At 41.2% G+C, this 17,231-nt stretch overlaps 1 protein-coding gene across 12 annotated transcripts in view; it reads left to right on the top strand.

Annotated features, from left to right (window-relative positions):
- KDM4B (lysine demethylase 4B) overlaps nt 1–17,231 on the top strand; it is a 91,422-nt gene that overhangs the window by 9,111 nt on the left and 65,080 nt on the right. For 10 of the 12 annotated variants that reach the window (XM_050715627.1, XM_035567721.2, XM_050715624.1 and 7 more), the window contains exons 2-5: nt 3,604–3,766; nt 5,818–5,993; nt 7,252–7,366; nt 9,435–9,628. In XM_050715627.1, coding sequence (XP_050571584.1) covers nt 3,626–3,766; nt 5,818–5,993; nt 7,252–7,366; nt 9,435–9,628 — 626 coding nt within the window. In that variant the 5' untranslated portion in view covers nt 3,604–3,625. Of the gene's footprint in view, nt 1–3,331; nt 3,767–5,817; nt 5,994–7,251; nt 7,367–9,434; nt 9,629–17,231 lie in introns of all 12 variants that reach the window. The other 2 variants (XM_050715628.1, XM_050715629.1) reach the window with 1 other exon arrangement.

The raw sequence follows: 17,231 nt of genomic DNA, 5'->3' as shown, positions 1-17,231 counted from the left end.
CCCAAGCCTTTCACTGAAAGACAGGATTCCGGGTTCTGGAAGTCCTTTAGTAAGCACAAGTCGTTGATCTCAGCTGGGTTTCGTAGGCTTTTTCTGTGCTGTACAGAGCTTTCAATCAACAGGTGTAGGATTTCAGTCACAAAAGTGTCTTAGTTCACATCAGTTTTAGAGGTAAAAGTCTCACGTAAAAGTCATTGAAATTAAAAACTCAGCTCTTTGTGTCCACTGTGATCATTTCTGGAGACAAGTTGTAGTGTTTCCTTACCAGCACTGCAAATTAGAAGGTATTTCATAATATTTCACGTTGTTACTCACTCTTACAAAGAAACAGAGTGAATCCAGCTGAGAAAAATACCTTAATTCTTCTTTTCATGAACTAATAGGGGGCTTAGACTCTTTCTGCAAAATTGTCCTTTTCAGTATTATTAGTGAAGAGAGGTTGTTCACATTGTCCTCATCCACTCCACTGTACGGCAGAGCCCTGACTGCAAAATGGCTTTAGTGTTCTCAAAACAGTTGGATTCTGCTGTGAAATCTTTCTCAGCGAGCTTATTACAGCAGCGTTGTATCGAGGTGGCCTCCTTCGATTGTGTAACGCAGCAGCACCACATGGCTCTCCTCAGCAGCTCTCCAGCTCTTCCTGCTCCTATGTCCTCAGTGGGGCTGGGAGCTGAGGGGTTAACAGGGAATGCTGCTGCTATTTATCCAAACTGCTGTAGTGCTGCTATTGCAAAGGAATTAAGAGAGAAATCCTCTTCTCCCAAAGCTTGCCCTGGGTACCAAGCTCCTCAGGGCTGCTGAGGTGGAGGGGATGCGGCTGGAGCTGGTTCTCCGTTCACCTGAGCTCCGCGGCTAGTTTTTGTTGTAATGGCATGATTAATTTAGTCAGGTGAACGTATATTGCAGCAAATGTTATCTAGGAAACGTGTTGAGATGTTCCTTAGGATAAAGAGATGGGCTTAAACATGGAAAAATCCAGCGTGCTTTACCAGCTTTGTGCTGCAGAGCTGCGAAGTACCGTTCTTGTGCTGAGGCGAGTAAAGCCTTTAATTAATTGGTCAAACTGTGGAAGTAGTTTTGGATTCCAGCCCCACCCCACCCCCTGCCTTGTCTGAGAATTTCTTTGGGCTATTCTATCCCGGTTCATTGAGTAAAAATTGAAGTTGCCGAAGGGCATCTTTGTGAGAAGATGGGATAGAACTACTTCTTTCTTGTTCTTCCTTTCCTGGTTGTGGGCAAAGCTGCAAATACTGGGAAGGCCTCCCTGAAGCAGATGGTGCTGGCATGGCTTCTCCTCAGGAAGGAATTCGGGTTTCTCTCTCTCAGGGCCAGATATGCCAGAGCAGCCTGCATGCAGCGCGACACTGCGCTCCTGCTGTGCGGCCCCGTGGCATTTCTGGTCCTGCATTAAAAATAGCAGAAGTATCCTCAATGCGATTGCATTTGAATAGGAATTTGGGGATGGTTTCTCTGTGTCCCCCGCTTCTCCAACACTGGCTTTTCTTTTGCTTTGGACTCTTCACCAGGGCCAGCCCCGCCATTTGCTGGCGAAGAGCAGCGCCTTCCCAAACACCGCCTGCGTTGTGGCTGCGCTGAGCCGGGCCCTGCTCAGCTGCAGGGGCAGGAGGTGCTCTTTGCTATTTTCATGTTTCTAGAAAACACTTGTGTAGGTATAGATCCGATATTTCTTATCTTTCAAGTACTGACCCTGAAACGCAGTAAAATCTTTTCCGCAAGGCAGTCAGAAATCTCTTCAGGCAGGGTCACCCTGGAGGTGGAGGGGCCGGCACAGGGCCATCTGTCTCCTCATCCGGCAGCGGTTTCTGTCAGAAACGCAGTCGTTGTGGGAATCTGTGAGGTGCTGAGCTGAGGGACTGGATCCACAGCTTTTTACTAGGCTGATTTTGCTCAGGCATGCTGTGGGATGCTTGGGTTTGTTCACCGCGGACGCAGGAGAGTCTCGGCTCGCTTCTAGGCCTGGAATTACTTTGAGGGCTGTGCTGGGGAGGGGCGCAGGCTGGCAGACCGATCTTCTGAAACAAATTTGATGCAAAAGTTACTCTGAAAATATTCTGAAATTTCAAGTCAAAACTTCTTGTTTCCCTTTGAAAGGAAAAGTGTTTAACCCAGTTAGAATTGGAAAGGAAAACTTGATGCCCCAGGAGAGCTGGGTGCCGAGTCCGTCCATCTCTGTGGGATGTTTTCAGTAGTTGCCTGTCTCTGAAGAAGCAGGAGTTCTGTGCCGTGCACTCTGATTAAAGCCATGACAGAGCAGTCTGTTTCTCTTTCTTCTTTCCCTAACACGACAAGTACTTCTAGTAGCATCTGGAATACTTTTCCACTAGGTCGAAATCAATTTAAATCCCAGCCCACTTGTGATTTTGAAGCCGCAGTTGCCGTAGCGTTGCTGTGCCTCGCATTATTCCCTGAAAGCCCCGTGGTGCCCTCTGGTGACAGCGGGAGCGCCGTGGTGCTTTTCTGACATGGAGGATGGTCCTGTGGCTGTGTTGGTGACTGAAATGCCGTTAAAACGTTTTGGTTGCCTTATGAGTTTCTAAAGTAACCTTAAAAGGTTTGTTTTCAAAATTGGGATTGCATCCTGAATTGTTTTGGATTTTTTTCCCTTGTGAATTTTGAAGTAAACTGAGCAATTTTATTTTTTGTATTGAGAGACACTTTGAACATCTAGATATTTTAATGGATAGTCTCTCTCTTAATTTTGTCTGTGTAAATATCAAATACAATCAAAGTGTAGGGAAATTACATTAAAAAACCAAACTCCTTTTAAAATTTTTATGTAGCCTAGCACCAAAAAAAAAAAGAAGAAATACATTGCTAATACAGTGCTAATACATTGGTCAAAGCTGTTTTTTTTAATAAAAAAAACAAAAAACAAAAAAACAAAACAAACAAACAAACAAAAACAAAAAACGCAACATACAACTAAATATAGAAAAGGAAAAAGCATTCTGATGGGGAGCTGTGAGGGGCAGCTAGTTCCATGCATGCACTGCATAGATGCTGAAGATACTGAGAAATTTGTTCTTGACTGCCATCCTGGGGAGACACGATTTCATATGATGAGTGGAAGGGCCTGATGTCAAGTCTACGTGCTATATTTAGGCCATATTTGAACTCTGAAGTGATACTGGTATTCCTAACATCATTGTTTCCTCTGGCCTGCTCAAGTGTAGGTTTGGTTACATGATAATAAATATACTCACATTAGTATGGCATTCTCCTATATGGGAATAAGAATTCACCACAGTGATTTTATCTGTTTTAGAAGTGAGTTCTGTCACTTGTTACAGCTTCTGATGTCTTTTCACAGAAAAACAATGGAGAAGTGCCTAGAACACCTTGTGGAGTTCCCCGATACCTCACTCTTCTTAAGGCCCTGCTATCAAATAGACTAATTGGATTTTTGGTCAGAAACCCTTCATAAGTAGAGGATGCTACTCATAAATGCTTTCTTGGGTGTGGGGAGAGAGAAATGAAAAATATGTTGTTGCCTTTCTATACTTTACTAAAGCACATAAAAATTTTTAATTACCATCTTTTTGTGCCTTTCTTCTTTTTCTCCCTTTTGTTTTCACTGTTAAGGTGCTGCCGCCGTACAGGAAATATGGGGTCTGAAAACCCGAGTCCGCAGAACCCTGGCTGTAAGATCATGACCTTTCGTCCCACCCTCGAGGAGTTTCGGGACTTCGGGAAGTACATTGCTTACATTGAATCTCAAGGAGCTCACCGAGCAGGGCTTGCCAAGGTCAGTTCGCCTAGCTCCAGTGGCTGAGAGCTTTCTGAAGGCTACCTGCCTGAGACTCTTTTATGTGAGGTGCCTGTGCACTCAGAAGTAGTTTTTGTTCATGTGGTCAAGCGGAGTACGTTTTTGAAAATTGTACTTGCAATCTCTTTGTTTTGATTTACAGAGGGGAAGGGCAAAGGAGTTACAGGCCTTTCATAAGAGTGAAAGAAGTGTTTATTTAAAGAATGTCTTCTCCTGACCCCAGACTGGAAAGCAAGAATATTCCCATTCCTTACAGAGATGGGTGAAGGGTATTGCCATGTCCCAAGTCTATTGCTGGAAATAGAGAAATATTGACGTTTTCAGCTCCCCCCCAGATTGTTGGGGTAAAGGATCAAGCTTTTCAAGTCTACCTAGGTTTGGATGGGGACAAGATTCCTAAGTCATATTTATATGAATGGATGCAAACTTTTTGCTCTTACCTTTTTTATGTTCTGAGCTACTGTCTTAGGCTAACTTGAATCTATACCTGTAAATGTGCTGTGTATGTGCGTGTGATTTCCAAAGGTATCCAAAAGCCTTTTTGATCTCTTGGAAATAGTTCTCCGGCCAGCTCTGAAACCTTTTTGTGCCTCCTGTTCACATTCATGTCTTTACGCTGAAACTGATGAAACATTACGAGAAATCTTCTGTGACACTTTTAAATTCCAATACTTTAAATGTGACTGCTTGGAAGAAAAATAGAACTGATTTGGACTGTTTCTGTGGAAGTGTCATGTTACTCCATAGGCTGAGAGAGCATTTGTTCTGACAAGGTAGTTGTTAAACGTGGTATTTAGCAGAACTTAATAAAGCACAGCAGAGAAGTAAAGCTGTTAGGCATGAAATAATAGTTATTTCTTCTAAAATACGTCAATTACTGTTTTTATTATAGTTCTAAGTAGAGCAGAGTATTGATAAAAAGCTCTCTGTGTAATGTTTCCTTGTCCACTCAAGTGTACTAGCAATTATGTTCTGTGAGTCCGCTAGGGTAGATTATTTTAATAAAGGTTGTTGGTGAATTCCAGATGTTCTAAAGAAATTACCCGTAGGACTAAATCTCAGCATTTCAAGTTAATTTCTGTGTCTCTACTGCAACTACAGTTCAGAGCTGTTTAGTGGAAGGCTCATCATATCCTAAAGGAACCATGCCCACAAAAATCAATAACTTGTCTTCACGTTCCCGTAGCTTTTTTTTGTAAATCCTTACACCAAATTAGATTGTAGATTTTTTTATTGTTATTTTTTTCATTCCACATGCCCGCTGAATGTTCTACTGATTGTTCTCTGATCTTGAGTCTAGAATTATTGGCAACTCTCCTCTTTAAAATTACAGCTTTTTCTTCCAGATTCAGCACTGCTTTGGAGCAGTGTTTATTCCTGGATGTGTTTTCCCCTGTTTTCTTTTGTTCTTCTCTACCCTTTACCCATGATGTTGGGCTCCTGATGTGTCCCCTATAATGCAGAAATACCAACAGGAATAATGCAACAGGATTGTGACCCTTCCTGGTTTAAAAATGAACAAACAAAGCAGCAACAACCATCTCCCCCCTCCCCCCCTAGTGTCAGTGAACTTCTGGATGGAACAGTGATGTAGACTACTATAAAAGGTTGCGGAGTTGTAGAGTTACAGCATATTAGTAAAGCTGCTTGAGCCTTGATGCAGCTTTGTGGAATGGCAGGTGAGAGAGGAACACTGCTCTGGAGGGAAAGCATGTACAGTCCTTTTGGCATGCAGTGTATTTCCTTGCAATAGTTGTGGATCTTTTCTTCGTTCACTGGCCATCTCCTGTGACCCCGTACTGATGGGACTGCTGGCAGGCAGGCTACCAGCCCTCTAAACATGTCAGCTAGTACTGTACTTAAGCAGTTGCAGAACAGGTGTCTTGTCATATGTGTTCGTTATTTGAGATGCTGCTGTTATCTGATAACATGCAGCAGCAGGGTGAAATACCTTCCATTTAAACTTGTTTTCCCTAGTAAAAGTTCTTTGCTTGTTGTGAACTTGAAGGTTTTTTTTTTTTCCCTTACAGGTGATCCCTCCCAAGGAATGGAAGCCACGAAAAACCTATGATGACATAGATGATATGGTTATCCCAGCTCCCATTCAGCAGGTGGTTACTGGCCAGTCGGGGTTATTCACCCAGTATAACATACAGAAGAAACCTATGACTGTGGGAGAGTACCGGCGTCTGGCTAATAGTGAGAAGTATGTTAGTGTTAAGTGTGCTCACCTTGCGAATGGGGAAGTAGTGCAGAAAGCCTGAAAACAAAATGAAAAGAAAATGTCGTCAGCCTTGTTAAATAGGAAGCATTTTGGAGGAAACAAGTTTTTCTTGATGGTTGACATCCAGAATCTCAAACAAGTTCATAACTCGATGTGGTTGGTGTATCTTTGATCTTTTTCTGGGAGTTGGTATAGAACGATTCTTTGAAGTCAGTATTTGGCTAAGAATCTGCCTGAAAAGAATGGCTTGGGGCTCTGAGAAGAGCTCTTGGTCTATTAATGGATGTTCTGGGAAACGTGTTCCATTGCTCAGGTACAAATATGAGTATATTTGAGTGCCTGAGCTAATATTAATAGCATGAGTGTCGTCTGAACATGGGAACATTGGGAACACTTCAGTTCGCTGGGACAAGCTAACTGATACAAGCTGCAGTTGCATTGTTTTTCCAGAGTTGCTTTCCCAGAGCTCTGGACTACTGTGAGTTTTATCTCAGGCATTACTGATGTCATGCAATCAACTCTGAAATTTGCTAACACAGCCTATACAAGTTCCTTGCCTGTGTTCAGCAAACTGTGATAACTTCACCTTATGCACCATTAGGATGAGGATCTGATGCTTCACTTAAATGCTCAGCCTGTTTGTCCATACGCACGAAGAGGTTTTGTAGAAAGATTTAAAAGGCAGTAAATAACATGAATCTGAGTAGAATTAAAAATGAGATGCATCTTCAGTAACCTCCTGAGTCTGCCTACTTTGAATATTAACTTATTTTTACAGCCACTAGGAAATGAAGAGAGAAGAAAAGTTTACTAGTGTACGTTGCAGGACTAGAAACAAAAGACCTGAGTTCTGTGCTGGGCTCTATCCACGCATTATGACGTGACCTTAGTCCACCTTACGTTTTTCTTTGCTCTTCCCCCACCCCTTGCTGAATTTAATATGCTTTTATGTTGTCATAACAAATCTAGATAATTTTCCTGTAATTTGTACATTGGTTTGAGATAATTAGATGGAAGATGCTATAAAAACATGCTCCATGTCCAGTTTACTGTGTGCTGTATAGAATCTGCTTCCCAAACTATAGCGTAGCCTTTTTGTAATGTTAACTGGTGGGAATGGCAATTCCAACTCGGCATCTCACAGTGCTGAGAAATGCACTCTTCTTGGCAGTCATTTTATGTCTGTGGTGAGTCTTCCTTGGGACTTGTTGCATCCTTACCTCTTCTGTGTTCTCATCAGGTATTGTACTCCACGCCATCAAGATTTTGAAGACTTGGAGCGCAAGTACTGGAAGAATCTCACGTTTGTCTCACCAATTTATGGGGCTGATATCAGCGGCTCACTATATGACGCAGTAAGTAAAAGGCTCCTCATTATTTTTTATTTTTTAATGTGTTCACTGACTTTCCTTTATTGCTCGTAACTTATTAAGGAACAGTAATTTAGAATTTGCTTAATTTAGCAACTTAAAAAAAAAAAGTAAACAACATCTTTATTTCTCACTCATTAGGAAATTGTGACTAAACTTTCCACTGCCCCTAGAGATGCTGAATAATAGAGGCAATGAAGCCTGAGAAAGCTTAGTTTCTCTAGAAAAATGAGGGAAAATGGGATTTGAAAGAGTTCTTAGGAAACGTGGCAGAAAACTATTACACTTGCATAAAAGGTTAAAGAAAACTGGACGGGTGATAATGATCTGGGTTTAATGATATTTCCAAATTTATATGATGGTATGTGGGTAAATTAAAAGTATTCTGCTGTTCCTGATCTCTTCCTTGCTAGTTTATTTAAAGAGAGAATAAAATAGAGATTTCCCCTGTACCTTAGAGAGCTGGAAAAGCGGCATTTCAAGGAATGGGGCCCTTCATCAGAAATACTTTGTTATCCCTTGTTGCAGTTTTTCGGTAATTGATACAACTAAACTCTTTACATTTGGATTTTTTCTCTGTAGACAGTTACATTAGGACATAACACATCTGTGTGCTAATTTATGTTACAATTCAAACTGTGTTGTCTTTTCCTTGGTGAAATTACATCCTCTGCTTAAAGTACTTGTGGTGTGATTTCTTCTACTGTAAATGATAAAGGTTGCTTGTTTTCTTACTGTGTTTAGGCAGCTAATTTAAAGCTGCGCCCCTCTTCTGTAGTTTTCTTCTGAGTAGAAAGTTGCCTCGCTTTTGGAGCGTTGTGTGATTGTCCACAGTATAAACTGTGTGTTGGTGTAAAAGTGTTTTTATTATCAATGTGGTGTAATATGGAATTAATTGGAATAAACAAGATTTCTGAAGTTTTCACAGCCACGGACACCAAAGTTACCCAGTATTTGGTGCTCTGTTGAGCACTTTCTTGTCCAAGTGCAAGCTTTAGGAGAAGTAGTTTCTGCACATAGCAAATGTATGTTGTTTCATTCAGTGAAGTTAAAATTCCTCTAAGCAGAAATTAAATAATTGGATTACTAGTTACATCTAAAGAACATTTCCTGTTGTCCAGTTACAGATACTGCTGCAAGCATAGATCTGTCAAAATCATTCTCTGCCCTACTTTTCTTGTCACTTTTCCACTTTTCAGCTGCTTCCTTTCTTCAGTCCCTTCCTCTCATATTTTTCTTTTTTTTCCTTTGAGATTGATTTAGAAAGTTTCAAGATTGAACAGCTTGAGTTTCACTATTTAGCTGTTACTCCAGAGAAAGGATGAAGCTGGGGTGTGCTTGCATACCTGTCAGTTACTTGCCTACGTGTTAAGTACGATGAGGAAAGAGGTCTAAAAGAGACTGTTAGTTTCCTTTCGGAGATAGTAACACTATTTCGGCAATCTGAAGGTTAAAGATTTTTATCAATTTATTTGGCTTTTATATTTTATGTTGAAGTAGAGAAAAGCAGCTACCAGTTTGAGAACACTTCCTATTACTGCTTTTTCTGTTTAAATATTGATAATAACAGAGCTGTCTTCCCTATTCTTTATCTGAAGCACTGAGCTGATGTAGCATCCTCTGCCACTTTGGCTACGTTTCAGTCTAGTGTTTGTCATCATCTGATACGTGTTCACCAGGTGAAGAGCATCTGGATGGAATGTCACTGAGAGAAGTGGTTTTTACCTTTAGTTTATCTTGAGTTTATTAGTAGGTCGGTTACTAAATAGTAGAGTATCACAGAGTACAAGTGCCTCTTCAGAGAATACATATAGCTAGTAATCAGTCCCTTTGCCACAAAGTAGTGGTAATGCATCCTTTTCATGATCATTGATGAACATTAAAAGTAAGCTTTCTGGCAGCAGGTAGAAATGAATTAATGCAAATAGAGGAACCCTCCAGGGTAACACTAGGGTATCCACGTTTCAAGATTCTGAAACGAAGCTGTGGTCTATTGTGGTGCTATAGCAAGTCCTGATATGTACCAGTACAAAACATTTATTTTGTATTATAGGATGTGGAAGAATGGAATATTGGCAATCTGAACACCCTCTTAGACATGGTGGAACATGAGTGTGGTATTATTATAGAAGGTGTAAACACTCCGTACCTCTACTTCGGGATGTGGAAGACAACGTTTGCTTGGCATACAGAGGACATGGATCTCTACAGTATCAACTACTTGCATTTTGGGGAGCCAAAATCCTGGTAAGTGGTAGAGTATGAATAGATGCTGACTTTCTCTTGTACTTAGAGATCACTGCCAAATCCCTTTCTGCAAGTCTACCCGATTCCATAAGGCCTACCTAATCTCTCACTTTGTTTTTTTTCCCCTCTTCTACTCTACATTTGAAAGCAATTTTATTTTCTTCATTGCTAACTAGGTTGGAGGTCTAATTCCCAACTTTGTAGAAAAGTAGCAGAATTAGGGACACTTGCTGATGTTATGATTAAAACAGATTTCAACATCTGGGGCTTCTTAGAAAACTAATGCACATGAGCAAACGATGATAAGAATGTATAGGTGCTCCAGAGGCCCTTTAATAGTGAAAGGCTGTTGTTCTTGCATTGTGTTGTAGGCAGGGAACATCTGTTACTTTAAAATTTCCATTATTTAGATATATAAATATGCTTTCAAATCCAGGGACAAGGTAGGTCCAAGTGCTCCTTTCTCATGATCAGTTCTTAGAATAAAGATAAGCATTTTTCAACACTTGATGCATAGACCAGTTGGAAGTAACTTTACACAAAAGTAATCAATAGATGAGGATGAAATTAAGAAGCTAGGAAGTCTGGAATAAGTTAACAAGAACCAGTATTCTTTTTTCTCAAGCCTCCTGTTTAAAAATATAACCAGAGAGATTTAGCGACCCAGAAGAGCTTTGCTGAAGATCTTGATGTGACTAATAAATATTGACATTTGCGTGCAAATTAGAGCTTAAATGTCACTGTGAAACTGCTGTCATTGTGCTCTGGCACTGGCAGACAAGATCCTCCCATCTCTCTGCAATATGAGTCCCCGGTGACACCACATATCTCCAGGCTGTTAGTGCCTGCAGGCATATAAAAGCTACCAACAGCAAAGATGCGATGATGAATGGATATAGTGTTCTTCCACAGGCTTGAAAAGGAGTAGAAGGAGGGGCTGGATCTGTAACATTCAGCTATAGTCTTAATGTGAACATTTTAAATCTTTCCAACATGTCAGGAAATTTGTTGCCACAGCGTTTGTGATTCTTAGTCTCCCTCGTTCGATGCATGAGGATTTTGCAGAATCGCTTATGATGCCTCTGTTAAACAAGTTTGATCTCAAGAAACATCTCTCTGGGTTGTGAATGAAATGTGACATGCTTTCATTTTAGATACTGTCAAATTTTTTAATGCATCTTTAGAAGCAGTTCATTCAAAATTGTTTTTATTAGGCCCTCATCTCCGGTAGGTGGTGCCACCAGCACACAAGACCCACTTTCTCTCCTTTGCACAGGCGTGGCAGTGACCATCAGCAAAGCCCCCTCTTTAGTGCGGCGGTGTCAGCGCACGCAAGTTAGCTGCTCTAGGAGTTGTACAGGTGGCTGGCCTTGAGGTTTGCATTAGTGTCGCGTGGTCATGGTTGTATCTGACCACTCCTTCCATACTTACGTGTTATGAGTTCTGCTCCACCTGTCTTCTGCTTGTTTTTTGTTCTGGGCCCAGAACAGAGGGTTCTCTTTCAAAAGCAAAAATAAGAACAGGTTACCTGGAAAAGAGAGGCAGGTTACGACATGCAAATAATGGCTGTTCTGCTTAGGAACGAACAAGCTCTGACATTGTGAGCAAAAGTTAGAGAACAGGTACTAAATGAAATATATGCTAAGTGTTTGTGGTCTGAACTAAACTTCTGCTTCTAAGTATCTTAGGATCTTCATGTCATTGTTGGTGGCTTTTCTTTGTTTTGTTGTTTGGGTTAATTTTTTTGAGTTTTGTAAATAACAATATGTGGATAGCAACATATTGTGTCTGTCATAAGGATGATAAACTCATTGTGTGAAGCTGTTGCCTCATCTGTGCAAAACCATGTCTTTTCCTTATGTTCTTATGCTTTTTTATTTTTTCCTGTGGAAAATACAGATTGCATAGTAGAAAAACAAAGAAAGCCTCCAAGAAGGAAAGCCCAAAACACCTGTGTGTAGCATGTTTGTATGAATTAGGGTAAGATTCAGGAAGAACTAGAAATAGTAGGTTGAAAATCGTGTCTGGCAAATACCAAATCTTAGAAGCTCTTAGTAGCTTTTATTTCTGTCTAACCCTATTGAGGATTTCAGGGGGGATGCTAGGGAACACCTGATATTCCCTAAGAGGGATTTTAGTTGTTGAAAAGTTCAGCCACTGCTGCTTATAAATGGAGAAAAGAGATCATAAAATCTTCTTGTAAAAGAGCTCAAGTCTTGCTGGTTAAAAATCAAAGCAGGGATGTGCTATGCACCTGGTTGGGGGGTGAGGTGCGTGGAAAGAAGGCACTTTTACCGTGCTTAAAAGGAGGGAGGGGAGGTTGGGGTTTTTTCATCCAGTTGAAGGTCTTTTGGGATTTTTTCATCCAGATTTACAGGTCTTTTTATGGTAACTATTTCTGTAAACCTTACATGGTGGGGGAAAAATGAGGATTTTGAGGTTAGACCGTGTTTTGGGTAAAACATTTTCCTGTTCAAGTGAGCTTCTTACATAGATAATTGCATAACACAAAAAATAGATGTACTGTGACAGGATGCCACTGCTGGTTTGGCAGGCCTTCTTGCTGTTCCCCGAAGCAGCAGGCAAGAGTATGTCACTTGCCCAAGTCATTTCTTTCTTCTTTCTCACGCTGACAACTTCTGTTAATGAGCTCTTAAGCTCTTCTGTGAAGAAGCATGGGCTTTTGAGGGGTAAATCGGAATACCATTTTGAGCAGACTGGAACTTTCCAGGCACATGAGCAATAGCCCATCTGCTGGATACGGTTGCAGTGATCCCAAAGGTCAGCTGGGGGAGCTCGTGGACTTCAGCGATGAAATTCCAGTGGTGCAGCCTGGCTTTACTCGGAGATGGCTAAAATGTTAGTTCTGTTTTTTCTGGCACTACCGCTGTGGAAATTTCCCAGCTTCCTTCATCCTTTTTATAGACTCTTTGACTCTGACAGTGATCATCTTAGAAGCACCTCAGGGAATAGCAGGAGTGTGGAGAGTTACGAAGTCTACCAGTTTGGGGTTGAGCTCTAAAATAAGAGGCAGAGTTATTGTTTGGCTGTCAGAGATTTTTATATAGTGAAACCAGGCACTCTGTATATTGGTAGTATTCTGCCTCAAAATTGTCTGTTCAAAACATAACTCTTTCTTCATGTCCCTCATAAATTATCTTGGGCTACTTTAATTCAGGCTGTGTAACCGGAGCCCTGCTTTGCAGGGTAGCAAGTGGGAACAGTGAGAAGCCACCAGCTCTGTTTCTTTTTAAAGACAAGGTGAGAAAGGAATAGGGCGGTTTGCGGTTAGTTCCCAGACCTCATCCAAGTGAGTTGGACGAGAAATGGACATGTTTATTTTTTGTGGAAGACGTGAAGTACCTTCTCAGGGAAGTCTGGATACAGTCAGACCGTAAAAAGCCACCTCAGTGGACAAAAGCTGCAAAAGCAATCTCTCTTTTGCAGGTCAGGGAGGGTAGTTACTGAAGGATTATGTTGCATGTATGTATTTATTTCTGCCTTTGGAATTCTAGGTTATACCTCTTGCAAAGCAGGTACTTTGGGGAGTGGGATTAGAGTTGAAATAAACATTTATGGTTCAACAACTGAAGATGACTTCTTTGTACAACCTAATGAGCAGCTGCGTGGTCATACAACTCCTTGATTAATGTGTCTCTTTCACTGCAGTGAAGTCCTGCTGCCAACACTTTCTTGTGCCCTTCCTTTTCCGTAAGCTGAGTAGAACAGACTGTAGCAAAATGAGTTCTCTGCACGGTGTTGTGTTCTTGGGGATGCAGGCTAAAATGTTGTTCAGTGCTAAGTAGAGTACTGCAGCAGTAAAGGGTCATCCAGTGATGGGGGAAGAGGAAAGGGGGTAACGGAAGACAGCTTTTTTTCCCTGCTTCCACTATCATTAAATGGTTTATCTGTGCTTGTAGATTGCAAGTTATTTCTTTAGTTTTGTCTCATACCAAGAAGAATGAGCACTGTTTGTCTTTAACCAGTATGATTGCTTCTGCGAAGATATCTGTACTGGCCCCGTAGGATTATATTTGCCTATTATTGAAGTTGATCATCTTTTTGATGCTCTGTTTCTCAGGTGTACACATCTGGTCTACATCGTAGTCACACTTCTGTTGACTTAACTAGAAAATAAGTCAGATTAGACTGAAGAGGTAATATGGAAGGTGTGGGCACTATCCATCAAACGTGCCATGAATTTGTTGTGAAACTTCATTTTAAGCTTCTCAGGCAGGGAGCTGCCAGATTGAGTCTCTTGCTTGCTTGTTTCTCAAATTACAATAAAATGTCCCTCTCACATTAGTAGTTTAATTACAACCTTTTCATAGTCCGTCTTCACTTTTTTCCAGAAGTTTGAATGTATTACATTTTGCAGCCCTATATTAAACCTCTTGTGGTAGGAGTTTTTACTGTATCAATTATACATATTATGTATAATTACCTTGTACATTCATATGCTGAGATCTAAAATAGAGCATATTGTCAAATGACGCTAAGAGAGGACTGATTTTTTATAGTGACAGAAGCAACAAAACTGAATGCCAAGTATAATACTTCATGGTTATTATGGCATTTTACTGAGGAATGTATGCGTCTCAGCCCTTGCAGTTTCAAAAGCATATTTTTAAACACTGAGATACTCCACCATCATTTCATTTCATCTCTACAAAAATGTGTGAGTGCATAGATGTGGGTTGTGGTCTTGCATATCAGTTATGTAGGTTCTCTTCCTGTGTTAGATAAGGGTTATTGTTTTACACTTCTGAATTGCTGCAGCAGTAGTAATCACACAGATTTAGGGTAACAAAATAAGCCCCATGGTCTAATACTGCCAAAGCAGCACAAACCAGCACTTCTCACCTTACGGAGCGGTGAGCAGTGCTGCCTCAATTGGTTTTGTTGGTGCCCAGAGCCTCGGAAAGGCTCTCCTCTTGGAAACAGCAGTGCTGAGACCTTTCATGTCCCTTGCCCCTGAGAAGCCAATGCAATACCAATCTTTGCAGGGCTTCCCGTAGTAAGGAAGTACCCAAGGAGGCTTGAAATGCCTGTAATCTCAACGTGAATTTGGTTGAATACTCGTAGGAGGCAGTACTGTCTCCATCTTGTTTTGTCAACACGATGACAGCTGACCGGGTAGTAAAGTCATCTTTCGCAGATGCTTTGTGACTGGTCTTGCCATATTGCAACAATATTTGATATATTTTTTGTAAGTATTAGCGGGATGTTACACTGTAATCTTTCTCTCAGAAACTGCAGGTGTTAAACCAGAGTGACCCTGAGGATGGTAATCAATTTCTATAAAATGTCTCTGTTTCCTTATCATGATGGATGTTTAATCCCCCTTTAATTAAGAGAGGGAGCCAGCTTTAGCTTTTAAGTTGTATGGTCTCCTTTCTAAAACGTTCCCTTGTTGAAAGTGGATCATGCCTAATCTGTTTGACTTTGATATCACATAGTACACTTTTGCCAGAACAGCAGTTTATGTAGAATTAAGGACAAATTACTGAAGGAATTTTAAAATAATATGATTAGTTGAAAGCATTGGTCACTGATAGAATTGCATTTTTAAAAACCACTCTAGAATTCTGTGTTGTAAAGGTCTCAACACTGCTTCCTTGAAAATATGTAGAATTACCTGAAAACTTTGGTTACAGTATTTTAGAATTTCTACTTTCTTTCTTCCTTCTCTAGCAATGATGTCTGTGCAGGCCAAGTCTTTCTGTTGGAACTGAGGAAAACGAGTCCAGGGAAGGACTTGCTTGTAACATCTACGTTTTAATAAATTTGTAGTATCTGTTACTGATGCCACCAACAATATGGAAATAGCATATTTTCTAAGAGTGATATAACGGGAGATATAAAGCAAAACATGTTTGTTCCCCTGGGAGTGGATTGTACAAGGAGCCAGCCCTCTTTATTCTTGGCTAATAGCATATACTAAAGCAGCTGCAGATATGCAAGTGCTGAGCATCTTACTGCTGATTTTATTTTTCATTATTGTCTTAGGGAGCACTGCAGCTGTCTTAGTCAGAATTCTTGTCCTATCCTCCCTCCAGGATAGAAAATGTTGATCCCTGGAAAACTATCTTGGGGAAATAAAATGACCTAATGCAGGCACAGAGCTCCACTCTTCCAGTTTCTCTCATTCTTTCTTTTCAATGCGGGACGTGGGGTCCTTGTCCCTGTTTCCCCTGCGTGGTGTTCTCTGCCATCCTCCTGCTTTAACACACGCTCACATATGTTACAGTTTGTTGTGGGCTTCATGTAATCCCATTTAAATCAGCTGGATTGAATGTTTGATACCGAATTGTATGGCAGCAGGGGGGAAGGGCACTTGTCCCTTGCATCATCTATTGCCTTCTAACTATCACATTCCCTCAGGGAGCCGTTGCACGAGGCGGTTGAATCACTGAATTGATCAGATGTGATTATAAGTCTTGATTATTGGGATCTCAGTAACCCTCGCACCCTGGAGATCCTGTGAGTTTCTTAAGGCAGATTAGCTGTAATCACAGAGGCGTTCTGCTCTTGAGGCAACTGAGGACTCTGAATTGGTACACTGGCTTTTTTTTTTTTTCTCCTCTCCATACAGAGTCTATCTTTATTTTCTGAGTTTTCCTTGCCCCATTGCTTTAGGGAATTCAGAAGAAGGTTCTGCAGCCTTCTCCCTCACCCCCCTTGATCGCCAAGGTCTTCAGCCTTCCTCGGGTAGTGTACGAGGCTGGCTTGTTTTCAAATGGGTGTGCACGTTTGCTGTTTGTGCGTTCCACTCTGTGACAGTAGAGATTTATTGGCTTGTTGGGGTGGAGTGGGGGAGAAAGGAGAGGCAGAGGAAGGCCATTTGGCAGCGAGGGGCTCCTTGCAGCTCACAAATTTCCTTCCAGCCTCTGCTATCCCATGTAATCTATTTTACAGCTTTGCAGTTTTGGATTGAAAAAGTAGAATTTATGGTGATGGTTGATTTATAGATTAACTGCAACACCATTTACTCTCGGGCAGATTTGGCAAAAGCAAGACCCTTTTCTGTTGATAAAAGGGATAGAGGAAGGAACACTGCTATTCATTAAAAGAAATCAAAGGAAAGGGAGATAAAGTATGACCAGGCAGAGCAGCTTTTCACTCTGCTACATCTTCCACAACTGCTAGGTGAAAGCTGCTTTGGGTTTCTGCATTGAGAATTCGCGTGCATGTTGATTTTGCTCCGAGATTCGTGAAAGGAGTGATATATTGAGATGCAGAGTTGCATCCCCCTGTAATTCACTGATAAATGAGAGCAGTGCAGCAGTGAGTTATTAATACAGCCTTTCAAGCCTCATATACCGCAGTCATTAGTTAATCAATACAAACCACACTATGCTACTGATATTCAAACGAGCCTTCCTCCAGGCTCCCCTAGGGCTGAGGGCGCTGTTTGTCCTGGAGGTGGTGCTGTGCCTGAAGGATGATGTAACCCTCATTGAAAAGGGACCGGTGCTGGTTGTTAGGCTGCTTTACAAGTCCGAGGGATTGGCGTGTTGTAGGGACTGGAGAGTTTTTAATGTAGTTAAGTCATCAAACGAAACTGTACGAAGCACTGTGAGCCCAGAGACGTGTTATGGGG

Source organism: Cygnus atratus, chromosome 26, assembly GCF_013377495.2.
Source record: "Cygnus atratus isolate AKBS03 ecotype Queensland, Australia chromosome 26, CAtr_DNAZoo_HiC_assembly, whole genome shotgun sequence".
NCBI classification, from domain to species: domain Eukaryota; kingdom Metazoa; phylum Chordata; class Aves; order Anseriformes; family Anatidae; genus Cygnus; species Cygnus atratus.
The sequence above is the reverse complement of the archived record's forward strand: the minus strand, read 5'-3'. Positions and strand labels throughout refer to the sequence as shown.